Genomic DNA, 19,674 nt, shown 5'->3' with positions numbered 1-19,674 from the left:
GAGTCCCTGATGGCCTGAGGGCACAGTCCAGTCTCTCCTAGCCTAGAGCAATGAGAGAGTCACATGAAGGGAAATAACTGGTATCTTATTTAAGCAATTCCTTGTGTGTTTTTGTTGTTTTTGTTTTTGTTGTTTTTTTGTTTTTGTTTTTGTTGTTTTGGGTTTTTTTTTGGCAGCATCAGCAGCAGCTTAGCATTGACCCTAAAACAGCTAATTTCAAGTCTTTCCAAAGTACAACCCTAAGATTATTTTCTGAAGTTACATTCTGTGTTTCCTTATATGTATCAACCTATTCAGACCAACGTATTAAAACCAACCTATTCTGCATATACCGCTCTTGACTACATCTTGGACATTCCTCTCTGTGGGTCTTAGTCATATGATTTATTTGACTCTTCTGAATCCTCTCCAACTAAAAACTTACTTATCTCATTTCGTAAAATAGTCTTCCTTTAGCATATGTATATAATAGTTAAAATTGTTTTTTAAAAATCAGCTTATGGAATCAGTTTTTTTTTTTAATTTCCAGGTCATTACCATGTATGTCTTATTTCTCCAACTTGAGTTATGTTTCAACAAGATAGAAATGGTGTCATGCCATGTTTTATACTCATTTGACATTTGTGCCTCGGGCTTCAATGATTATTTGGTGATGGATTAATTGCTAAAATACAGTGGCATTTCTCAGTCATCATATTTGTTGAATATATAATTCCAGTAAATTATCCATGATCGGCTTAACACATCTTTTTAAAGAATTAAATTACCTTTATCCAAAAGTCTTAATACAGATACTTGTCCCAATTCTGTCAAAGGAGAGTCTATTCATATTTTTCTATTATTCTGAATCAATCTATCAAATGCTACTCTGTGCTAAATGCAACATTATTCCATGTTCAGAAACTTTAATGTGAGTATGGCTGCTAATATGCCTCCTTTTTGTATTTGTATTTCTTTGGTTTTGGTAATATTCTGGTAGTTATGTACAACAGAGTTAGCTTCTAATAATCATAACTTTTTATATTTCATGATCTTTTCACCCAGCTATGTTAACACAATGGTGGTTATAGAGTTTACAAAACAAAAATATAATATTGTTTTTGTAAATTCATTTTGGGTGATAAAATTTATTTAGCCAATAAAAGGACACAGATATTTCCAATTGAATGGGCATTACCTCTTATTCATGGGTCAACATAACTAATGACTTGTCCTTGTATATGGTGCAAAGTATTTTCTACCTTGTATTTAACCATAAATCTACATCTGATGCTGAAATATTTTTCTGTAGTGCCAGTGGACCTTATCTATATCCACAATATGAAAACAGAATGACATTACCAACATAGCATAAATGTGTATGTGTTTGGTTTTACACTAACTTTTCCAATGCTTCATACTTTCATTCCTTGGAAATATATCCATCTTACCCTGAGACTTATCTAAATATTTTTTTTAAATGACAATAGACTTTTCTCCTACTGCTTATAATACATTTTAATCAGTGTTCATTCCTCCCTAAAATCAATCCAATAATCTATTTTCCTCTTAGGCAGCCCAGCTAAGACAGTACTGTCTTGCTCTTATTTCTTTTCTAGCAACCAGTAATTTATTTGGGTTCCCTTTCAATAAGTTAAAATAATAACAAACAAATAATGATAATAATAATAATAATAACAAATAACATATAATAGTTGTCCTTTTGATTAGCAACTCTGAACCTTTTTGAAGTTTCAGGATGACTTCCAAAACGGCAAATGCGGCCTCATGTTTGCAACATCTCCAGCATCCCAGTGAGGTCTGTGACATGACTCCAGCTTAGAAATTATGCTTATGGAAAGGAAATGGCTTACAGAAGTGAATGGATTTTCACATAGAAACAGAATTGAATCACATAACTATGTAATTTGACTCATACAAAATCACATGGTGCCAATGTGATCCAGTGCTTATTAAAACAAGTTTAAATCATGCTATTCCTGCAACTCTCTTCTATACTACAGATTCCACTCTTTTTGTATTTAAACATTTAATTCTATGAGATCTGCGTGATAATTAACTTTTAAATTTTTCTACTCAAGGAGATAATGCAATTAGTTTAATTCTTTTTTGCTTGGGGACAACACAGTGTGCTAAATTCTTGGTATACAAAGATGAATTAGAGTCCCTCTTCTCAAGATGCTCAAAATCTGGTGAGGAAGTACATGTATATAGAAATAAATTTCATTCAGTTTTATGTACTGAAAGAAAAGACCATGAGGACGTTATAGATGCAATAGGTGATTCAAAACACTCATAAAATGTTTGCTCAAACTGAAGTCCCCAGGTAAATTCCAAACCATACCATTTATGTCCTCTGTGAATGAAATGGTTCAATATTTGTAATAAAGAACATTTTGTATCACTAAAAAATTTGGAAAATGGATTTGTTTGTTAAGTGTTTGGAAGTCTCAGGATGAGAGGTACTAGGTGCAAAACGTTTTGTTTCAGCTTGATGTTATGCTCTCCTAAATTATTTTTAATCATCTGGGAAATAAACCCTGAGATTAATTTTCTCTAAGAAGTACAAACAACTTGATTTTACTTCCCTTAGTAGATATAATTTTGCAGTGTTTTAAAGCATTGTTAATTGATCTCAGCAGGATCATGCTTCATCTATTTGACTGAATAATTATGCAATTCTGTAGTCAAGATGTCTGTTATCCCTTTTTTAAATTTTTCATTCCCATTTTCAGGTAAGGTTTTCTTCCTGATAATTTGTAAAACATTTTGCCTTTCGCAACTATACATATGCTCCCAACAAATTGGGTATTTTTTTTAAAGAATGAGACTGTTGTAACATGTTTATTAGTATTAATCACACACTTTTTTTTTTAAATTTCTTGGTAGAGTTTTATTTCATTTATCCAAGGAAACCATAACAAAAATTTTGTCCTCCTATAGTCCTTTATATATGCTCTCTTTCAAGATTTAAATTGCATTTTAAACTTACTTATTTTCTTTTTGAAAATTATCTGGATTTTTTAGCCTGCAATTCATTGAATATATCTTTTGGTAACTACTGTGCTTGGAATGGTGCTTAATATATGATACCAAATAATAGACAAAAGAATGAAGAAATCAATGACACCTATAGGGGACTTTCTGCGAATTTGTTTATACAAATTTTCTGCCAAATGTTAAGATTAGACCTTGGATTTCCTTTATGATTCGGAGAGGAGCAGTTGAATTTTACCCTTGACTAAATTACTATTTTTTAATTAATTTTTAAGACCAAGAATGATCTAACGTACTTCATTACATTTAATGAAAATTTGATACTTATGACACAACCTCTAGAAGATCATAATATAATCACATCTAATTTTGATGTCTCAAATACACAATTGATTATAATAATAATAAAACTGCAATTTATTGAGTTAATATTTGTCACATATTGAGTGCTTGCTAAAAATATACATGACTAACATATTGTTTTATGTAATAATATCAACAGTCTTATAAAATTGGTATTCTCATATTAAAATAATATGCATACATCATTTTGGCTACTAATTTTTTTTAAATTAATTTTGACAATCCATCTTATCACAATTTTCCCACTCAACATTGAATTACTATTAAATTAGTAAACTTACACACTTTATATCATGCATGCTTATGAAAATCTCTGCTCACTTGTACATTTATAGAATGTATTTTAATTATTTACTCTCAATTACTCTTTTAAAAAGCAGATAGCACCCCACGACCAAATATTTAATGAGGAAATAGTTCTCCTTCATATTTATGAGCCTATGAAAAGGATATACATCACTGCGTGAAGCCATCTATGATCAAGCCTTTCGAAATATTTTTTCGCAATCTAGTTTCTACACTACCCTACCATTTCCATGAAACCTGTCTTCATTGTATTGCCAAACCTAATAACTGTTACAGTACTTTGATTCTTGTACTTTTCTATTTCAAATATACTTGTTCACTGCCCTTGGAAACAAACAAACAAAAACTAACTTTTTATCCTTTTCAGATCACAATTAAAGCCTTTCTTTATCAGGAAATCCTTTCCAGATCTCCTCTTAATCAATACTAATTCAGATTTCTCCATTATATGCCTTTAGTATAACTTACATGTTTCGTTTCTGCCACATGTCACAATACAATTAGTATTCTGTAAATTACTCATTTATTACTTTTGGTAGCCACCAAATCATAAACTCCATGTCTACCTTTTGCTAGACTATATCCCCAGAGCATTGCTGATGATAGATGTTTAATAAATACTTGTGGAATGAATATCTGCCTTTTGTAGATAGCAATATGTAATTGTGAAATGATCTAAGGCTTTTGAGTTAGGAAACCTAGGTTTGAACCACAAGTCTACTATTTATTAGTGGGTGGCCTTTGGAAAGTTACTTAATCTTTCTGAGTCTCAGTTTTCGTTTCTACACAATGGGGAGAATTATACCCATAATGTCGAGTGTTTTGTGAGATTTAAGTGGAAGAATGCCCAAATGCCTATCAAAGCTGATACTCAACAATGAAGTTTGACTTTCTCAAACTCTTAACTCAGAAGGCAAGGGACATGCTGTAGTATTAACTAGTACATATCATAGAGCAGTGTTAGTGATAACTTTTAAAAGCTTCTGATGAATAAAATAGTGTCAGTGTCACTTGCCAAGTAATTGATCTTTTCTTTCAACTAATAGAGAAGAGTGTCACTGAACTCTACCCCTTTAAACACAACTGGAATTTTAAAAGTTTATCTTGTATATTTTCCAAGGAATTATTTTGCAATATCAAAAATCTTCTACACTTTAGAATAGTCTATGTTGTCAAAATATCTTCATATTTGCTGATAATCTCAATACTGTGAGAAGATAAATAAAATATACATATTTCCAGCCAAAACCAGATGGATTTTAATTAGACTAAATAATTTGTTATGCCTAGAGCAGTAAACTTAACATAAAGAGTCTCTGACATTTTCAGAGACATATTTTGAGTACAAATTCTTCAGGTTTATTTTCCAGTGATCTCAGTTCATCAACCTGCCCACTCTAAGTGCTCAACCAAGAATATTGTGTAATTGGTTTTAAAGTACTGCCTCCCCTACTGCAATCCCATTTTAATCATTGTATTATGGGACGTTAGAAGACAATTTTTCAGATTCTATAATTATTTTGTGTTAGTCACCTAAACCTCTTAATCAATATATTACTGTCATCTGCTGGTAAAAGAAGATAACTGAAGCCTTTTCAGCAACTCCGCTTTCAGGTATAATAATTTGCTTCAAAAACACATTGAGATAACAAGTATAATGTGTCTAGCTTGCATGTACATCTGATGAATTACAAAAAGATTCTTCATTATACTTATAAATCTCTGTTTTCATTAATTTATATATTTTAAGCAACATCATCACTTACTGTAAATACAACATATATTTAATAATTATTTTATATTTTGCAACTCTGCTTTTAGGTGTAATTATTTGCTTCAAAACACATTGAGATAACAAGTATAATGTGTCTAGCTTGCATGTACATCTGATGAATTACAAAAAAATTCTTCACTTATAAGTCTATTTTTCACTTCACTTCACTTATAAATCTGTATATATTTAAATATATAAAATCTATAATTTTGTATATTTTAAGCAATATCGTCACTGTAAATACAACATATATTTAATAATTTTGATTTATTGAACATGGTTGAGTAATTCATTTTCTTTTTTTTTTAAACATACTTTATTATTTTTTTTTAAGTTTGGGCATATGTCCAGGATGTGCAGGTTTGTTACATAGGTAAAAGTGTGCCATGATGGTTTGCTGCACATAACAACCCATCACCTAGATATTGAGCCCAGCATGCATTAGCTCTTTTCCCTAATACTCTACCCACCCCCGCCCTCCCAGTGTTGTTGTTCCCCTCCCTGTGTCCATGTGTTCTCATTTTTCAGCTCCCACTTATAATTGAGAATATGTGGTGTTTGGTTTTCTGTTCTGAAATTCAAACTCTGGATGGCTGGCAGAAACATTATCTAAAATCTAGTCTATCTTAGCAATTTCTAAAACTTTTTATTACTTAAAAGTAAATTTAATTCAAAAGTTTAAATATGCAGCACTACTTAGTTTTAAAACATTAAGAGTAAGAAGAGAATGTTCAATCAGAACATAATCTTTTTTGATGGTGGGTTTTATACTTCAGTTAGTGACACATCATACTTGCTTTGCCTTTGAAAATGCACATGGACAACATAGAGAGAAGTCCTGAATTAAAGCGTTGGAAGAATACAAAAATATAATCCATGAGCAATGGTTATAGAATCAGGATTGATTAAACCTGAATGTAAAGCATCTTAACTGTCTTTATGAATTACTCAGTTAACAGAGGATGATGGGTAGATGTTTCTCTATATGAAGATGATAAACAGGCACAAACAACAGCAGGACTTTCCTGAAAGTGAAGTCCAGATATGCTTTAAAATTGTCTTCTTTGAGTTTCATTTTGAAATAACCTAAATTTTTATCAGTTTTAGAAGTAATTAAGCGATAAGGCAGGAGATTAGGTAATCTATTAAGATTCCATTCAATGTTACTATTCATTCACTGCTTCACCTGACATGATTTCCATTTTGCTTTAGGTACTTTATTCTGGATACATTTATTTGTTCATTTAAATCAAAGTTAATTTTGAGTCCAAAAACTATTCAGAGCTTTCTTCTCTTTCATTTTATTCCCCCACCTAGTTGCTTCCTGTGACATAATTTGGAAACCACTTTTCTCCTAGACATATAACTTTATGATAATTGAAGTCCTGACCTTAATTATTTTTTAGAGGGTGGAAGGAAGAGGAGTGGATTAATTCTAAGGCCAAAAGTGGTAGTTTCATTAAAAGTATCTCCTTTGTTATTACTATATTCAGAGGATTGAATTCTTATTCATTTTGTCAAAACTTATTAACCTCACTGTCTCTTGGAACAAACATCTCATCTATTAATCAAATAATTTTCCAAAAAATTAAGTATTTCAAAATAAACTACTGTTCAAAGTGTTTCTTTAAAAGTTGCTCAAAATTCACAGACAATAAAGTTGTATTGTTTTACTGAAAATTCACATATAGCTAATGTCTTGGAGAAATAACAAAATAAAAAATTAGAAATAACCTTCACTACTGACACTTTAAATATTTTACAAATTTAAGTTTAGAATGTATTATTAAGAAAATTGTCTATTGAAACCATTTATGTTTAGTAAATATTAGCCAATTTCTTCACTTTTCTAGTTTTAAGAAACCTAAAACTACATTTTTAAAACTCAAAGTAAATATTTTTTCTCTAAAATATATGGATGTCCTGTGCTCAATACATTTTTCTTGAATAAATTTACCTCATACTGGAAATTAATCTGTGATTTTTCTTTTACTTGCTTTGAAAAGTTTAGGCAAAAAATTAATGAAAGTTTAAAAAACACTCCCAAAATTAAGCTATATATTGTGAACCATTTTGTATTTTAATATTTTTGCTTAATATTGACATCGATATTTTAATTATTACAATGGTTTGTAATTATTTGAATTAGCATTGTAATATTATATAGAATTTAGTAACTGCACAAATGAAATAAATATCAAAGCAAAATTGGAAAATATTTTACTTTTTATTGCAACATGACTTTCAGCTTATTATTTTGCAAGAACAGTAGTTCCCATATAGTCTTAATTAGTTTCCCTTAATATAACTACTTATGGAACTGCAGTAAAATGGCCAAAACTAAGAAATTAACGTTTGCACAATACTATTAACTACTGACTTTACTCAAATTGGAATATCTTTTAGTTCATTAATTACTGTTTGTGTTTTTATTATTATTTGTAGTATAAAGGTAATATAACAGTAATAAAATAAAAATTTAGAAAACAATGAGAACAAATAATCTAATATTTTTTAATATTAGATTAGATATTTTTTAATATCTAATTTAAATTAGATATTTAAATATTTAGATATTTAAAAAATAATAAAATATCTAATTAAATAATTAAATATCTAATTTAAATTAGATATTTTTAATATCTAATAGCAGTCCTGAAGTTCTGCTATTTTCAAAAAAATTTTTTCATTTAATCTAAAGTTGGATTTTTTCTGAATTGAATATTATTTAAAAAACTCTTATGTTTATATACTTGTTTAGTTTTAAGCATCAACTAATGGAATAAGAAGGTGATAGGTAAAACATTCTGATATATCATTTTCCATATATTTTGCCTATTGATCTAATTAAAATGTTACAACTGTTTGCACTTATTATTATCATTCGTAGTATACACTCAAGGTTAATAACAAATAATAGAGTTGGAATTCTAGCTCACCCTCCATAACTTTAAAAATTGTCCATTTACTACTCCACTGTATTTTTCTCATTTAAATGAAATAAAGGTTTCCATGAAAAATGTGTATTTTATCTAGGTTCATGGTTTAAGATTAAGCACTGAAGGACTGAAGATAATATTAAGGAAATGAATTTGCTTATTACTATGTTATTAGAATGTAACTTTGAAAAAGCCATGTGAATGATATTATCCTCAGTTTTACTTATCTGAGTAAATATTAATATATGAGTAATGCTCTGAAGACTAAGTAATATAATATCTAAAACTTTCTAGCATAAAGAATGACCAATAATACCTCTGTGATAAGGTTTAGTTTTCTTCCCATATTCACTGTCACATGTATTGGAATAGAAGACAGTTCCTTTCAGTGACTCTTCTCCAAAGAAATAAGAATATCCATATCTACATATATAATTTTATACATCTAAAACAATAAACTGCTTATTGAAATAACTGTAAACTCTCCTTTTCCTCCTTTTTAATAGAATTGCAGAGTAGCTCTTGTGGAAATCCTGGTGTTCCGCCCAAAGGTGTATTATATGGTACAAGATTCGACGTCGGGGACAAGATCCGCTACAGCTGTGTAACTGGATACATCCTTGATGGCCACCCTCAGCTCACCTGCATAGCCAATTCAGTTAATACAGCTTCGTGGGATTTTCCTGTTCCTATCTGTAGAGGTAAAATGAAAACACTTTAAAAATGAGAGTTGTTATCAGCCAGTGTATTTGAAAAATATGTTTGGTGCCTGTTTCTTCTACGGAATCTAAAGGATAGAGAGGCCAGGCATGGTGACTCACGCCTGTAATCCCAGCACTTTGGGAGGCTGAGGTGAGTGGATCACTTGAGGTCAGGAGTTTGAGACCAGCCTGGCCAATATAGTGAAGCCCCATCTTTACTAAAAATACAAAAATTGGCCATGTGTGGGAGTGGACGCCTGTAGTCCCAGCTACTCGGGAGGCTGAGGCAGGAGTATTGCTTGAACCCAGAAGGTGGAGGCTGCAGTGAGCTGAGATCGCGCCACTGCACCCCAGCCCAGGTGACAGAGCAAGACTCTGTCTCAAAAAACAAAACAAAACAAAAACCTAAAGGATAAATAGTCTCATATACTACATGAAAAGGAGAGAAAAATACTAAATTCTAGTATTGACTAGTATCTCTTTCACATTGCTTGTGAAATTAGGTAGTAAATTATATATCTCTATATGCATAGTTATGCATGCATTGTGTATATGCTTTCATATTTATATTTAAAACATGGAGTTTATGATTAGAAATTTAATTAGGCTGTCAAAATTGTTTTGCTTTAAGAAATATTGACTGAGTCTAAATCTTTCTGATAGAAGACAACATGGAAATTTTCGAAATTAATTATGCTGCATTTGTTTACTATCAATACTATTAAGATTATTTGTATCATGGGGAAAACACAATAATATAATAATGTGGACAAAGGTTCAAAATACAGAGCTTGGGAAACAGAACGTGTTCAACATTAGCTAAGCACATGGATGGATTTTTCTTACAAAAATTCTGGAGGCCAATATTGTGTTTCCTCTGGGCTTCTTTTTTTCCTTAATAAGCATATGCTTCTGTAATTCCTCCATGACTGGGATGTGGGAATGTCCAACTGCCCATCTAAATTACTTTGTAGCTTCCTCCCAAACATGTCACTGCAAATGCATGCACCACAACCTCCTGGTAATTAGACACAACAAGCTTCTTATCCCAGCTTTGTCAATTGCCATGTGAGTTATCTCAGGAAAATCAGTTCAACAATTTGAGTCTCATTTACCTCATTTAACTAATGAAGACAAAACAAAACACAAAACACCTGTTCCATTTCTTGTGAGGATTAAATAAGATAAGCTACACTGGCTGCTTAGTAAAAATGTCTGCTGTATGTTGGCATTCTTTCAATGTTAGATTCCGTTGCTGCGTATGCTTCAACTACTACGGCTACCACGATTACCGCTATCATTACTGCTACTGCTGCTGTTGCTACTAATATTGAATAACTGCTATTAGCTATCATTTATTTAAGCACTATAAATATACTATGAAATTTATAAGCATTATCACTTTTAAATTTCACTATAATAGGAAACTGAAGCTCAGATATTTAAAAATAATTGCTCTAGATTACTCAGCTGGTAAACATCAAGAACTATGAAGAGTTCTGACATTTTACTCTACTTTCAAGTTAAAATTCTTTGCCACAGTTTTATGGATGATGATGAAAAACACAAGACTGTTGAGTCAGAAATAAAGGATAGTTTATTACTCACAGCAGCACTAGGAGCAAGAATAGCAGGATTTGTGCCAGTTTCCCAAGCCCTAATTCTCATATAATGGCATGAAGAGTGTGAGAAACCTGCACAACATACTAAATGGTATTATAAGAGATGAACCATGAGCTTAGAAACCTGACTGTTTTATAATGGGCAGTAGGCCCTCCCATTCTTTCCTCTGGAGGGAGCACTATCTCCGTCTCTCAAGGCTGTAAGCAGAGTTATCCTTTGCTCTGGTGGAAAACACTATATTCTCCTCGGCTATTTTCTGTACAGAAGGAAAACCAGGTACAAAAAAGCAGGATAACTGGTACCTGTGCTCACAAGATATGCAGAAACATGAGCATTCAATGGAGAAATGTCTCCCAAAAGCAAATGGGCTGTGGTAAAGAAGCCAGGTCTGAAATATTCTCTCAGGTTCCAAAGCTTGAGCTTGTTACCTTTTTGATACATCACCAAAATAATTTGTGTCTGTATTTAAGAACTTTTCTTTATAATTGGAGGAATTGGATATTATATGGAATATTATATAGAAATCAGCAGAAATGTAGTCTTTAAAAAAAAAGCATAAAACTCCCTAAATCAGAGACATATTAAAATTCTTAAAAACCAAGTAGTAAGACACTTAAAACTAAGAAGTACTTTGAAGAGATTTCAATGGAGCATTCTCAACACTGCCTGAAAATGAATCTCTGTTGTTAGGTTCCTTCATCTCAATTCAGACAATAGCCTTTGGAATCAGAAAGGCCTTATTCTGAATACTGATTCTGCCACTTATTGACTATGGACTTAGAGTAATAATTGAATTATTTTGGGAGCTATTTTTTTTTTTAGCTATACTGGGATGAAGAGAGAGGCAGACATACCAAAATCATAAACCTGTTAGAGTTTAATGTAATAGCATTCATAAAACATCAGTTACATACCAATTTATTACTTATGTTAGCTCTATCATCCAACTTTTCCTTAGCACCTGTTACTATCTCCTCCCTAAAGAAAGAATATACAGTCAACAAAGACAAATTTGAAATGGAATAATATCAAATGTCCTTCTGTTCAAATCTAACCCTAAAACCAATGCTTCTATTGCTTTTTTTTTTCTATTGCCATTTTAGTTTCAGGGTTAAACTCTGCTACCAGAGTATTTACTTCCCTACTCTTCACTCCCAGGTCCCAGCAAGATTTGACTTCCACTCTAACTTCTATGATTCTTTAAAATCCATCAAAATTGGCACCCACTATTTTTAAAAATGCTACCTGATTGACTTTAGTCTACCCAGGTCACTTTTTTTTCTCCTCAGCTGTAACACTAATGAATAAATTTACTGACTTGTATGTATTTATTAAGGGCCTTCCTTCTGCAAAGCGTTATGTTATGTGCTGAGAATCAAAAGATTGATTAAGACACATTTTCTGTTTTTAAGAACCTGTGGTCCAGTGGGGCAGACAGTAATCAAGTAATTGCAGTAATGTATGATGATTGCTTTAATAGCAGAATCTGTAGAGTAAGCTAGGAATCTTGATAAGGAAGGTATTAACATCGCCCGTTGAGTGCAAGGAAGTTCAGCTAGGGACAACGCTTTAAGAGAAGATTTTACAGATAATTGCTAAAAATACAAACTATATAGAGCAAGAACATTTTGAATGAAACAATAATTCATGTAGAAAGTACAGATTTTCCTTTCCAGCCTCAAAATTAGTTCTCACGTGTTACTAGTATTCACTGGCTAAAGGTAGAGTCTAAGTCATACTTCATAGAGCACATGATCTAACTTTCTAAGGTGTGATTTATCTCTCACTAACCAATTTTTTCATTAAAACTTAAAGAATGGAGTACTGTATATGCAGTGTGTGTAGTTGTCATTCATTTCCAAAGAAAAGATGGCAGACTACTCAGTTCATGCCTTCCCTCTGCTTTTCTTTGCCACTTGATAGCATACTGATTCTTTAATTTATAACTTTGCAGGGGGCTGATAACTCTGTAATGATCTACTCATTGCTTTCCCTGGAGTTTACATAGAGTCTCTCCTTGATGAAACCTTTGCTTTTAGAGAGTTCTTTTGATGCTTCCTAACAATGGTAGTTTAATTAAGAAAAAATGTATTCCACATCAACCTAGAGGGTATGCTGTAAAGGTTTTGTGTTTGTTCACAGGCAGGATGAATTTTATCAACACCATCTGGTAGTATTTGTAAAAGTCAACTAACTGCCTGCTGCTGGGCTAAGCAACATTCCGTACAAAGTGAAGCCTAATTCCTATGCGCCAAGTCTTGAATGAGAATACCTGGAGCACATGATGTAGCTTTAGAATCCTTCTTAACCCATTTCTCACAGATGAAGTGGCAGATGAGGTGAAATGGTTATGCTATTCCTATGTTAACAATTCCAAAATTCATAATTATATTTTGCATTCAGAATGGCAATATAATACACATACCTCAGGAAAAACTAATAGAATTGTATGTAAAAGAGACACATACTTTTGATGGAAGAGTTAACATATTAAGATTTAAGAAGGCAGTCATAGGAAACATATGGCTAAATTAGAAATGTGAATTTTAGATTAACTAAAGAAAATTTTAAAAGAGTGGTATATTGTATTGATGATTTGAGTATATTTGTGGCCAAAAAGAAAGAACTTGGAATGCATATGAGGGCTCAGGGAAAGGACTGATCGATAAGGGGATGTGATGCTATAAAATGTTGACAGAGTTTACTGTGATCTGACAGGTGAGATAGTTTTTGGAGAAGCTTGGATGTTAGTGATGTAGATGTTGTATGGTAAATTATTGCTGAGTGACCTAAACCATATATTTACAGTACATATAAGCAAAAGGGCTAATGAGGAAACTGTTGCCTTTGACAAAGAAAAATAAATCTTCCAAGTTTTATTCTTGGAAGACTGTTTTCCACAATGTGTTAGAGAAATGACTGATGAAATAAGAACAGCAGCTTGATTTGTCACCATATTATATTATTCTCCTGCCAAAAAACTTTGATCAACAATTTTCTGGATCAAAATGTAATACCAAAACATGGAATTGGGCTGAGCAATAAAAGACAATAGTTGGAGAATAAAGAAGTAGGAAGCTTTAGCCTAGTAATTTTTTAAATTTTATATACCAAAATTCCTCCAAAGAAGTAGTGACTTAGTTAGTGAAAGGATATTTATTATGTTTACTTGTTCCCTGCTTTGTATCTGGAAATTACCTCACAAAGGCAGTAGGAAATCAAAAATGTCATTTATTTTATGCATAGTAAGTCCCAATTACATATGAGTAAATGCTGAAATGTGATATCAGAAATATGATACTAAATAAATAATAGATAAGGTTATTGATAAAACTAACTTAAAGAAAACTGAAAAGTACTATATTGAAACAAGACACAAAAATAATTCGGTGCCGTATTTCTATTCATTCCCATATAGTGCTTAAATATAATAATAAATTGTACTTCGCCAAAATGAAAATATATTTTAAGATTTTATGTACTCAATCAAAACAAAACCCAGTTTTTTCTATTCACTGTAAAGATTATTTTTTAGCATTTTTTGTAGCTAAACATTTTTTGTAGCTAAAATCTGTAGTGGTTTTTTTTTTTTTTTTTTTTTTTTTTGAGACAGAGTCTTGCTCTGTCACCAAGCTGGAGTGCAGTGGCACGATCCCGGCTTACTGCAACCTCTGCCTCCCAGGTTCAAGCGATTCTCCTGCCTCAGCCTCCCGAGTAGCTGGGACAACAGGCGTGTGCCACCACACCGAGCTAATTTTTGTTTTTTTAGTAGAGACGGGGTTTGACCATGTTGGCCAGGTCTTGATCTCTTGACCTCGTGATCTGCCCGCCTCAGCCTCCCTAAGTGCTGGGATTACAGGTGTGAGCCACCACGCCCAGCCTAAAATCTGTAGTTTTTAAAAACATTTTATTAAAAACCATTGTAAACTGTCATCTCCTTTTTTCTTAAACCCACTCCCAGAAAAGACAATGTGTTATTGTAACTCTCTGAATCACAGAGAGAGTAGCGTCACTGGTAACCTCTTTTATGCCAAAGAAGAAAGGACTCAAATGCACTACTGAATATAAAAATATCATGAACCATGTATTAAAAGTTCTTTTCGAGGATTGAAGCATTGATGGTTTGACTGAGTTCATTTTCAAACATATTATTTTAAATATTATTTCAGAAAATGTTTTAGCACAGACTTTGAGTTCCACCACCACACTTGCCAGTATCTGAGCAATATTATTTGGGCACATTCAGCTTTCATTAGCTGTCATTTCACATAGAGATCTAGTTTCTTAATGTGAGCAGTTATATTTGATGCTAATGAAGAAAACATGTTGTGCATGTCTTTTAAAGAACAAGCAAGTTAAGCATGAATTGTTTGGTAATGGAATTATTTTATCAGCTCAAAGGCTGCTAACAAAATTGCAGTGATGTCAATCCACAAGGAAAACTTCACAAGTGTCACAGGTCACTTGGTGCTGCTTCAACACTCCCTGGAAAATACAGGCTATTCAATCAACAGTCAGATCAACACTCAATAGCCCTATCATGCACCTTAATCTTGTTTTGAAAAGTACATTTGTGTTATAAAATAACGTGCATGTCCTGATTAGACTGTTTTAGTAGTATCTAGAGTGATGGAGTAAAGGCAACATGATTTGTCTTTAGGGGTAGAAGACCTACGAGTTAATTTATATTTCTGCCATGTATTACCTGAGTGTGTTATTTCTTATGTCAAAAACTGAGTATTTTTACTTATTTCAGAATGGTGAAGGTTAAAGAAATTAGATTAAATGATAGTTTTGAAAAATTTATTTAATGCTTAACACATAGAAGGTGCTCAAAACTATCTAATTAGTTCCAAACACATAAAAGTCAATTATTTTAAAAATCATATAGAAGTAATAGCTATCACTTGTTACGTTTGTGTTTATCATATTTAAAATATCTATTGACAGTTAAACATGTGCCTGGGTTAAGAAATAGTGGAGAATATTTAAAAAACTAAGATAGTCAAGAACTCTGGAAAGAGTAGACTCTAGACTAATAAAAGCCTTGGTTTGCTTCATATTCTGCCACTGAGAAGATATAAAACCTTAACCTATATATTTAATTTCTTAGACCTCAGTTTTCTTACTTGTACACTAGGGGCAAGTCTTACTTATAGTATTAAGATAAGGATTATATTAGTTAATGTACGTAAAATACCTAATCAATGGTATTCAACAACTAGTAATAACTACTTTATTTTTATCATGTTCACAACCAAAAGAGGACAAACATACTAAGATTTATTTGTAAAGTTATATTTTTGAATATGATAATAACACTGAGATATGAGGTACTGAAAAACTAAGGGTACCAGAGAATGGATGTATCTAGGTTCTGGGATCATACAGGCAGTAGAATTAATTTTTTCAGCATTAAAAGGAACTTTAAGCCTCACATTACCCTAAAAATTAGGTGTGGATCAGCAAGTATTAGACATCATTTTTGAAAATATATTTTCCAAAGTTAACATAGCATTTCTGAGTTATCCATGTCTGGAAGTTCTCACATTTGAAGTATATTCAATAATTAAACACATATATATTTTACTTTATTTTTCACTTAGTATTATTATTTTTTGAGACAGAATTTCACTCTTGTCGCCCAAGCTGGAGTACAATGGTGCAATCTCAGCTCACTGCAACCTCCATCTCATGGGTTCAAGCAATTCTCCTGGCTTATCCTTCCAAGTAGCTGGGATTATAGGTATGCACCACCACATCAAGCTAATTGTTGTATTTTTAGTAGAGATGGGGTTTCACTATATTGATCAGCCTGGCCTTGAACTCCTGACCTCAAGTGATCCATTTGCCTTGGCCTCCCAAAGTGCTGGGATTACAGGTGTGAGCCACCGCACCCAGCCATAAACTCATATATTTTAAAAACTCACTACACACGAGTCACATTTCTAAGTATAATGATTAATGAAACAGCTACAGGCCTCATGAAACTCAGTCTATTGAATATGGGAGTTTTGTATTTGAAAGGTGATCTGGGTTATTGTCTAACTGTGTATAGTCTAATTTCATGCAAAAAGATCCACTGGTGTTCTTATATAAACAATATGTGTTGGCCTTATGTATGTTTCTTATGATCAAGGAAGAAAATCAAAGCTTCCTGTTCTTATCTTGCCATCACCCTTGACCCCACCATGGCAACAGTCAGCCATATATTTAACATTGACTTACATTATGTTCCCCATTTTGCATTTGTGAGTTGTGTTTTCTTTCATTCAAGCAACTATTTACTTTTTCCCCTCATCATGTATGCAATAGCTAAAACATTTTTGTTGGTTTACTCTATTGTTCAAGTTTTTTATTCCTTCATCTATCATTCTTATTTTAAACTAATCCATTTTCTTTGACGATAAAGAGACCATCTGTGTGTTTTTTTAGTATTATATGTTACGATAGTGTAAATTTAGAGATTTTTATTTCTTCGATGGAATGATTTTAACTTCATTCTCTTTCTGTGCAATTCCTAGAAAAATGTCAGCTGTGTATTTTTTAAATCAAAGAAAAACGTCAGTCTCTTTTTGAGGCAACTGAGTCTTCATTGCTTACACAAATTCTGTGTAACTTTGAGTCTTTTGTTTCTGGGAAGGCTTTTGTTTACTTGGAGTTTTTTGTTTACTTGTTTTGACAAATAAGAATTTTAAAGTAAATTTTCTAAATGCAAAATCCAGATTGTTTAGGGAAAGTTTACATTTTTGAAGAAGCTATAACAAATAGTTTAATGATGTTGTTCCCAAAATTAAAACAGAATTTTATAAACATTAAGTAAATACTCATTTCTAACACAAATCTACATTCCATAATATGTAGAAGGAAAGACAAGTTATATTATCTTTGCGTCCACAAAGCATTCATATGATTATATAGGCCCATGTCTTAAAGAGAAAATGATGGGGCATGCTTAGCCAAGAATATATTGACAGCTTCAGAATCCCCTGTGGTGAAATAGACTGTTCAATGCATGATAAGAACCTTGAAAAGCAATCATCTAACTTCCTGCTAGGATATAAACTCAGTGAACCACAGCAATGACCATCTGGTATTCTTTTGCTCTTTGCAAAGCCACCACTCTAAAGATGAAGCAAAATGAATTAGAATAAACCAATGGAGGAAGGAGAATAGTAGCTACCAAAGACATTTAATGCTATGTGACACATATTTTAGTAGACTCATTCCATGTGAAAAGTCCTTTGTGTTTTGTGCTAAGAAAGCATAGTAATAGGTATTTTTACAGCAATCACTGGGGAGGGATACTTTGTACACTTTTGGTCTTGTTCTCTGTTTTTTCCTGTGTAATATTGATCACTCACTAACTTAGGAAATTAAGTAAAAGATATACGTGGTTGAACCATTCAGTGATGAAAGTTATTCCATATCATTAATAATAGAGAACAGAATTTAAATTCTGGAACTTGGATGCCTTCAAAAACTCTAATTTTTGGTCTAAATGTGCATGATATCTAAAGGCTTTTTATAACCACTTTTCTTAGGCTTTTTCCAATTGCATATCTGATTCAAAAGAACATAAATAATTTTCATTTTACTCCATAATTTTTATGTATGTAAAACTGGGTCTAAATACATTAAATATTTAAGGAGTCAGGGAGGAATTGTTTTTTTTCTTTTTTTTTTTTGCACTAATTCCTTATATTTTGACCAAGGCAATTTCCATTTACTGCTCCCGACATTTGTTGAAGTTACTATAGCATTCAAAGCTAAATTATTAAGGCCACTTATTATCTATTAATATTTAATTTATAGCTAACTTTAAAAAAGCAGTTGATGCAGCAAAAAATATGATATATGTAGCTAAATAACATAAAGTGGAATTAAGGCAAACTATAATAAAAGAAAATAACAGGAGAGTAAGATGAAACCAAGAGCAAGGTTAATTTACAAAAGTCAAGTTCTGAATTCTTGTATCTTTGTTAGAATCAGCATTATATTTAGCTTTTATTTTTCTTACACCCTAAACAAATGTGGAAAACACGATTAGTTTATAGTCTCACAAAGTAAAAGAAAATAATTTCTGATGAAAACCAAACTTACTAGACAATGAAATATTTCTTTAGCTAAACAACACAAAGAAGGCACAGTATAATTTAAGGAGCTACATTATCTACAATATTAGTAATATGAGAGGAAAATTAGCTTCTCAGGTCAGGTTTGTATTACCTGTTTTTACTGACATATAAACAATGCCTTTGTATTGAAAAGTAGATGGAGAACTGCATTGGAGAATTGTATTCACAGAGTCAGTAAAATCAAATCATACATGCCTAATGTCACCGGTCAAGTATGAGTGATGTATAACACAACTGTCTAAATTTAGTTCTGACCCAATTTTTATATATTTTCAAAGTTTGAATCTCTTTGTTAATTCATACATTTGGAATTTGCCCTGCAAGTTAGTCATCTGAAAACAGAATCAAAAGCATAATGTTTTTGCATTAATATTATCTCAATTTTTTTCTACAGTTTAATATTTAATGGATGCCTAATTTCTAGAATAAGTTTCTTTATATATTTTCACATTTTATATAGAAAATTCAATATTAATATATTTAACAAAAAATTTATACTTAGCACTAATTTCTAGTAACTTTTTAGTTATAAATATAATATCAGACATTAATTTCAAGCTTTTCTGAAGTTGTTATATGATTGCATTTCTCACACACACAGCTCTTTCTAAAATGGCTTTTGTTGCTGAATCGTTATATCTTCCATTAAATTTTTTTTTCTAAACAATGGAGATGAGGTCATTGACAATGCAGTTGCATATTTTAAAAATCATCACATTACAAAGTACTAACTTCAAAAAAATTATTGGGCATTCTATTGTTTTATCTGTATGTTTTTTCAAAACACAGCATACGATGGCTGAAATGTTAATAAGATCAATATTTTGGCAACA

The 19,674-nt window shown here is 31.8% G+C and overlaps 1 protein-coding gene across 3 annotated transcripts in view; it reads left to right on the top strand.

The window, feature by feature from the left end:
* The window catches only part of CSMD3 (CUB and Sushi multiple domains 3), a 1,204,746-nt gene that overhangs the window by 254,128 nt on the left and 930,944 nt on the right, over nt 1-19,674 (top strand). For all 3 annotated transcript variants that reach the window (XM_019032923.3, XM_031014090.3, XM_019032924.3), the window contains one exon: nt 8,886-9,080. In XM_019032923.3, the coding sequence (XP_018888468.2) occupies nt 8,886-9,080 (195 nt within the window). The remainder of the gene's footprint in view (nt 1-8,885; nt 9,081-19,674) is intronic.

Source organism: Gorilla gorilla, chromosome 7 (genome assembly GCF_029281585.2).
Source record: "Gorilla gorilla gorilla isolate KB3781 chromosome 7, NHGRI_mGorGor1-v2.1_pri, whole genome shotgun sequence".
In the NCBI taxonomy this organism is placed as follows: domain Eukaryota; kingdom Metazoa; phylum Chordata; class Mammalia; order Primates; family Hominidae; genus Gorilla; species Gorilla gorilla.
Note: the sequence above shows the minus strand (reverse complement) of the source record. Positions and strands in the feature narration are given on the sequence as shown.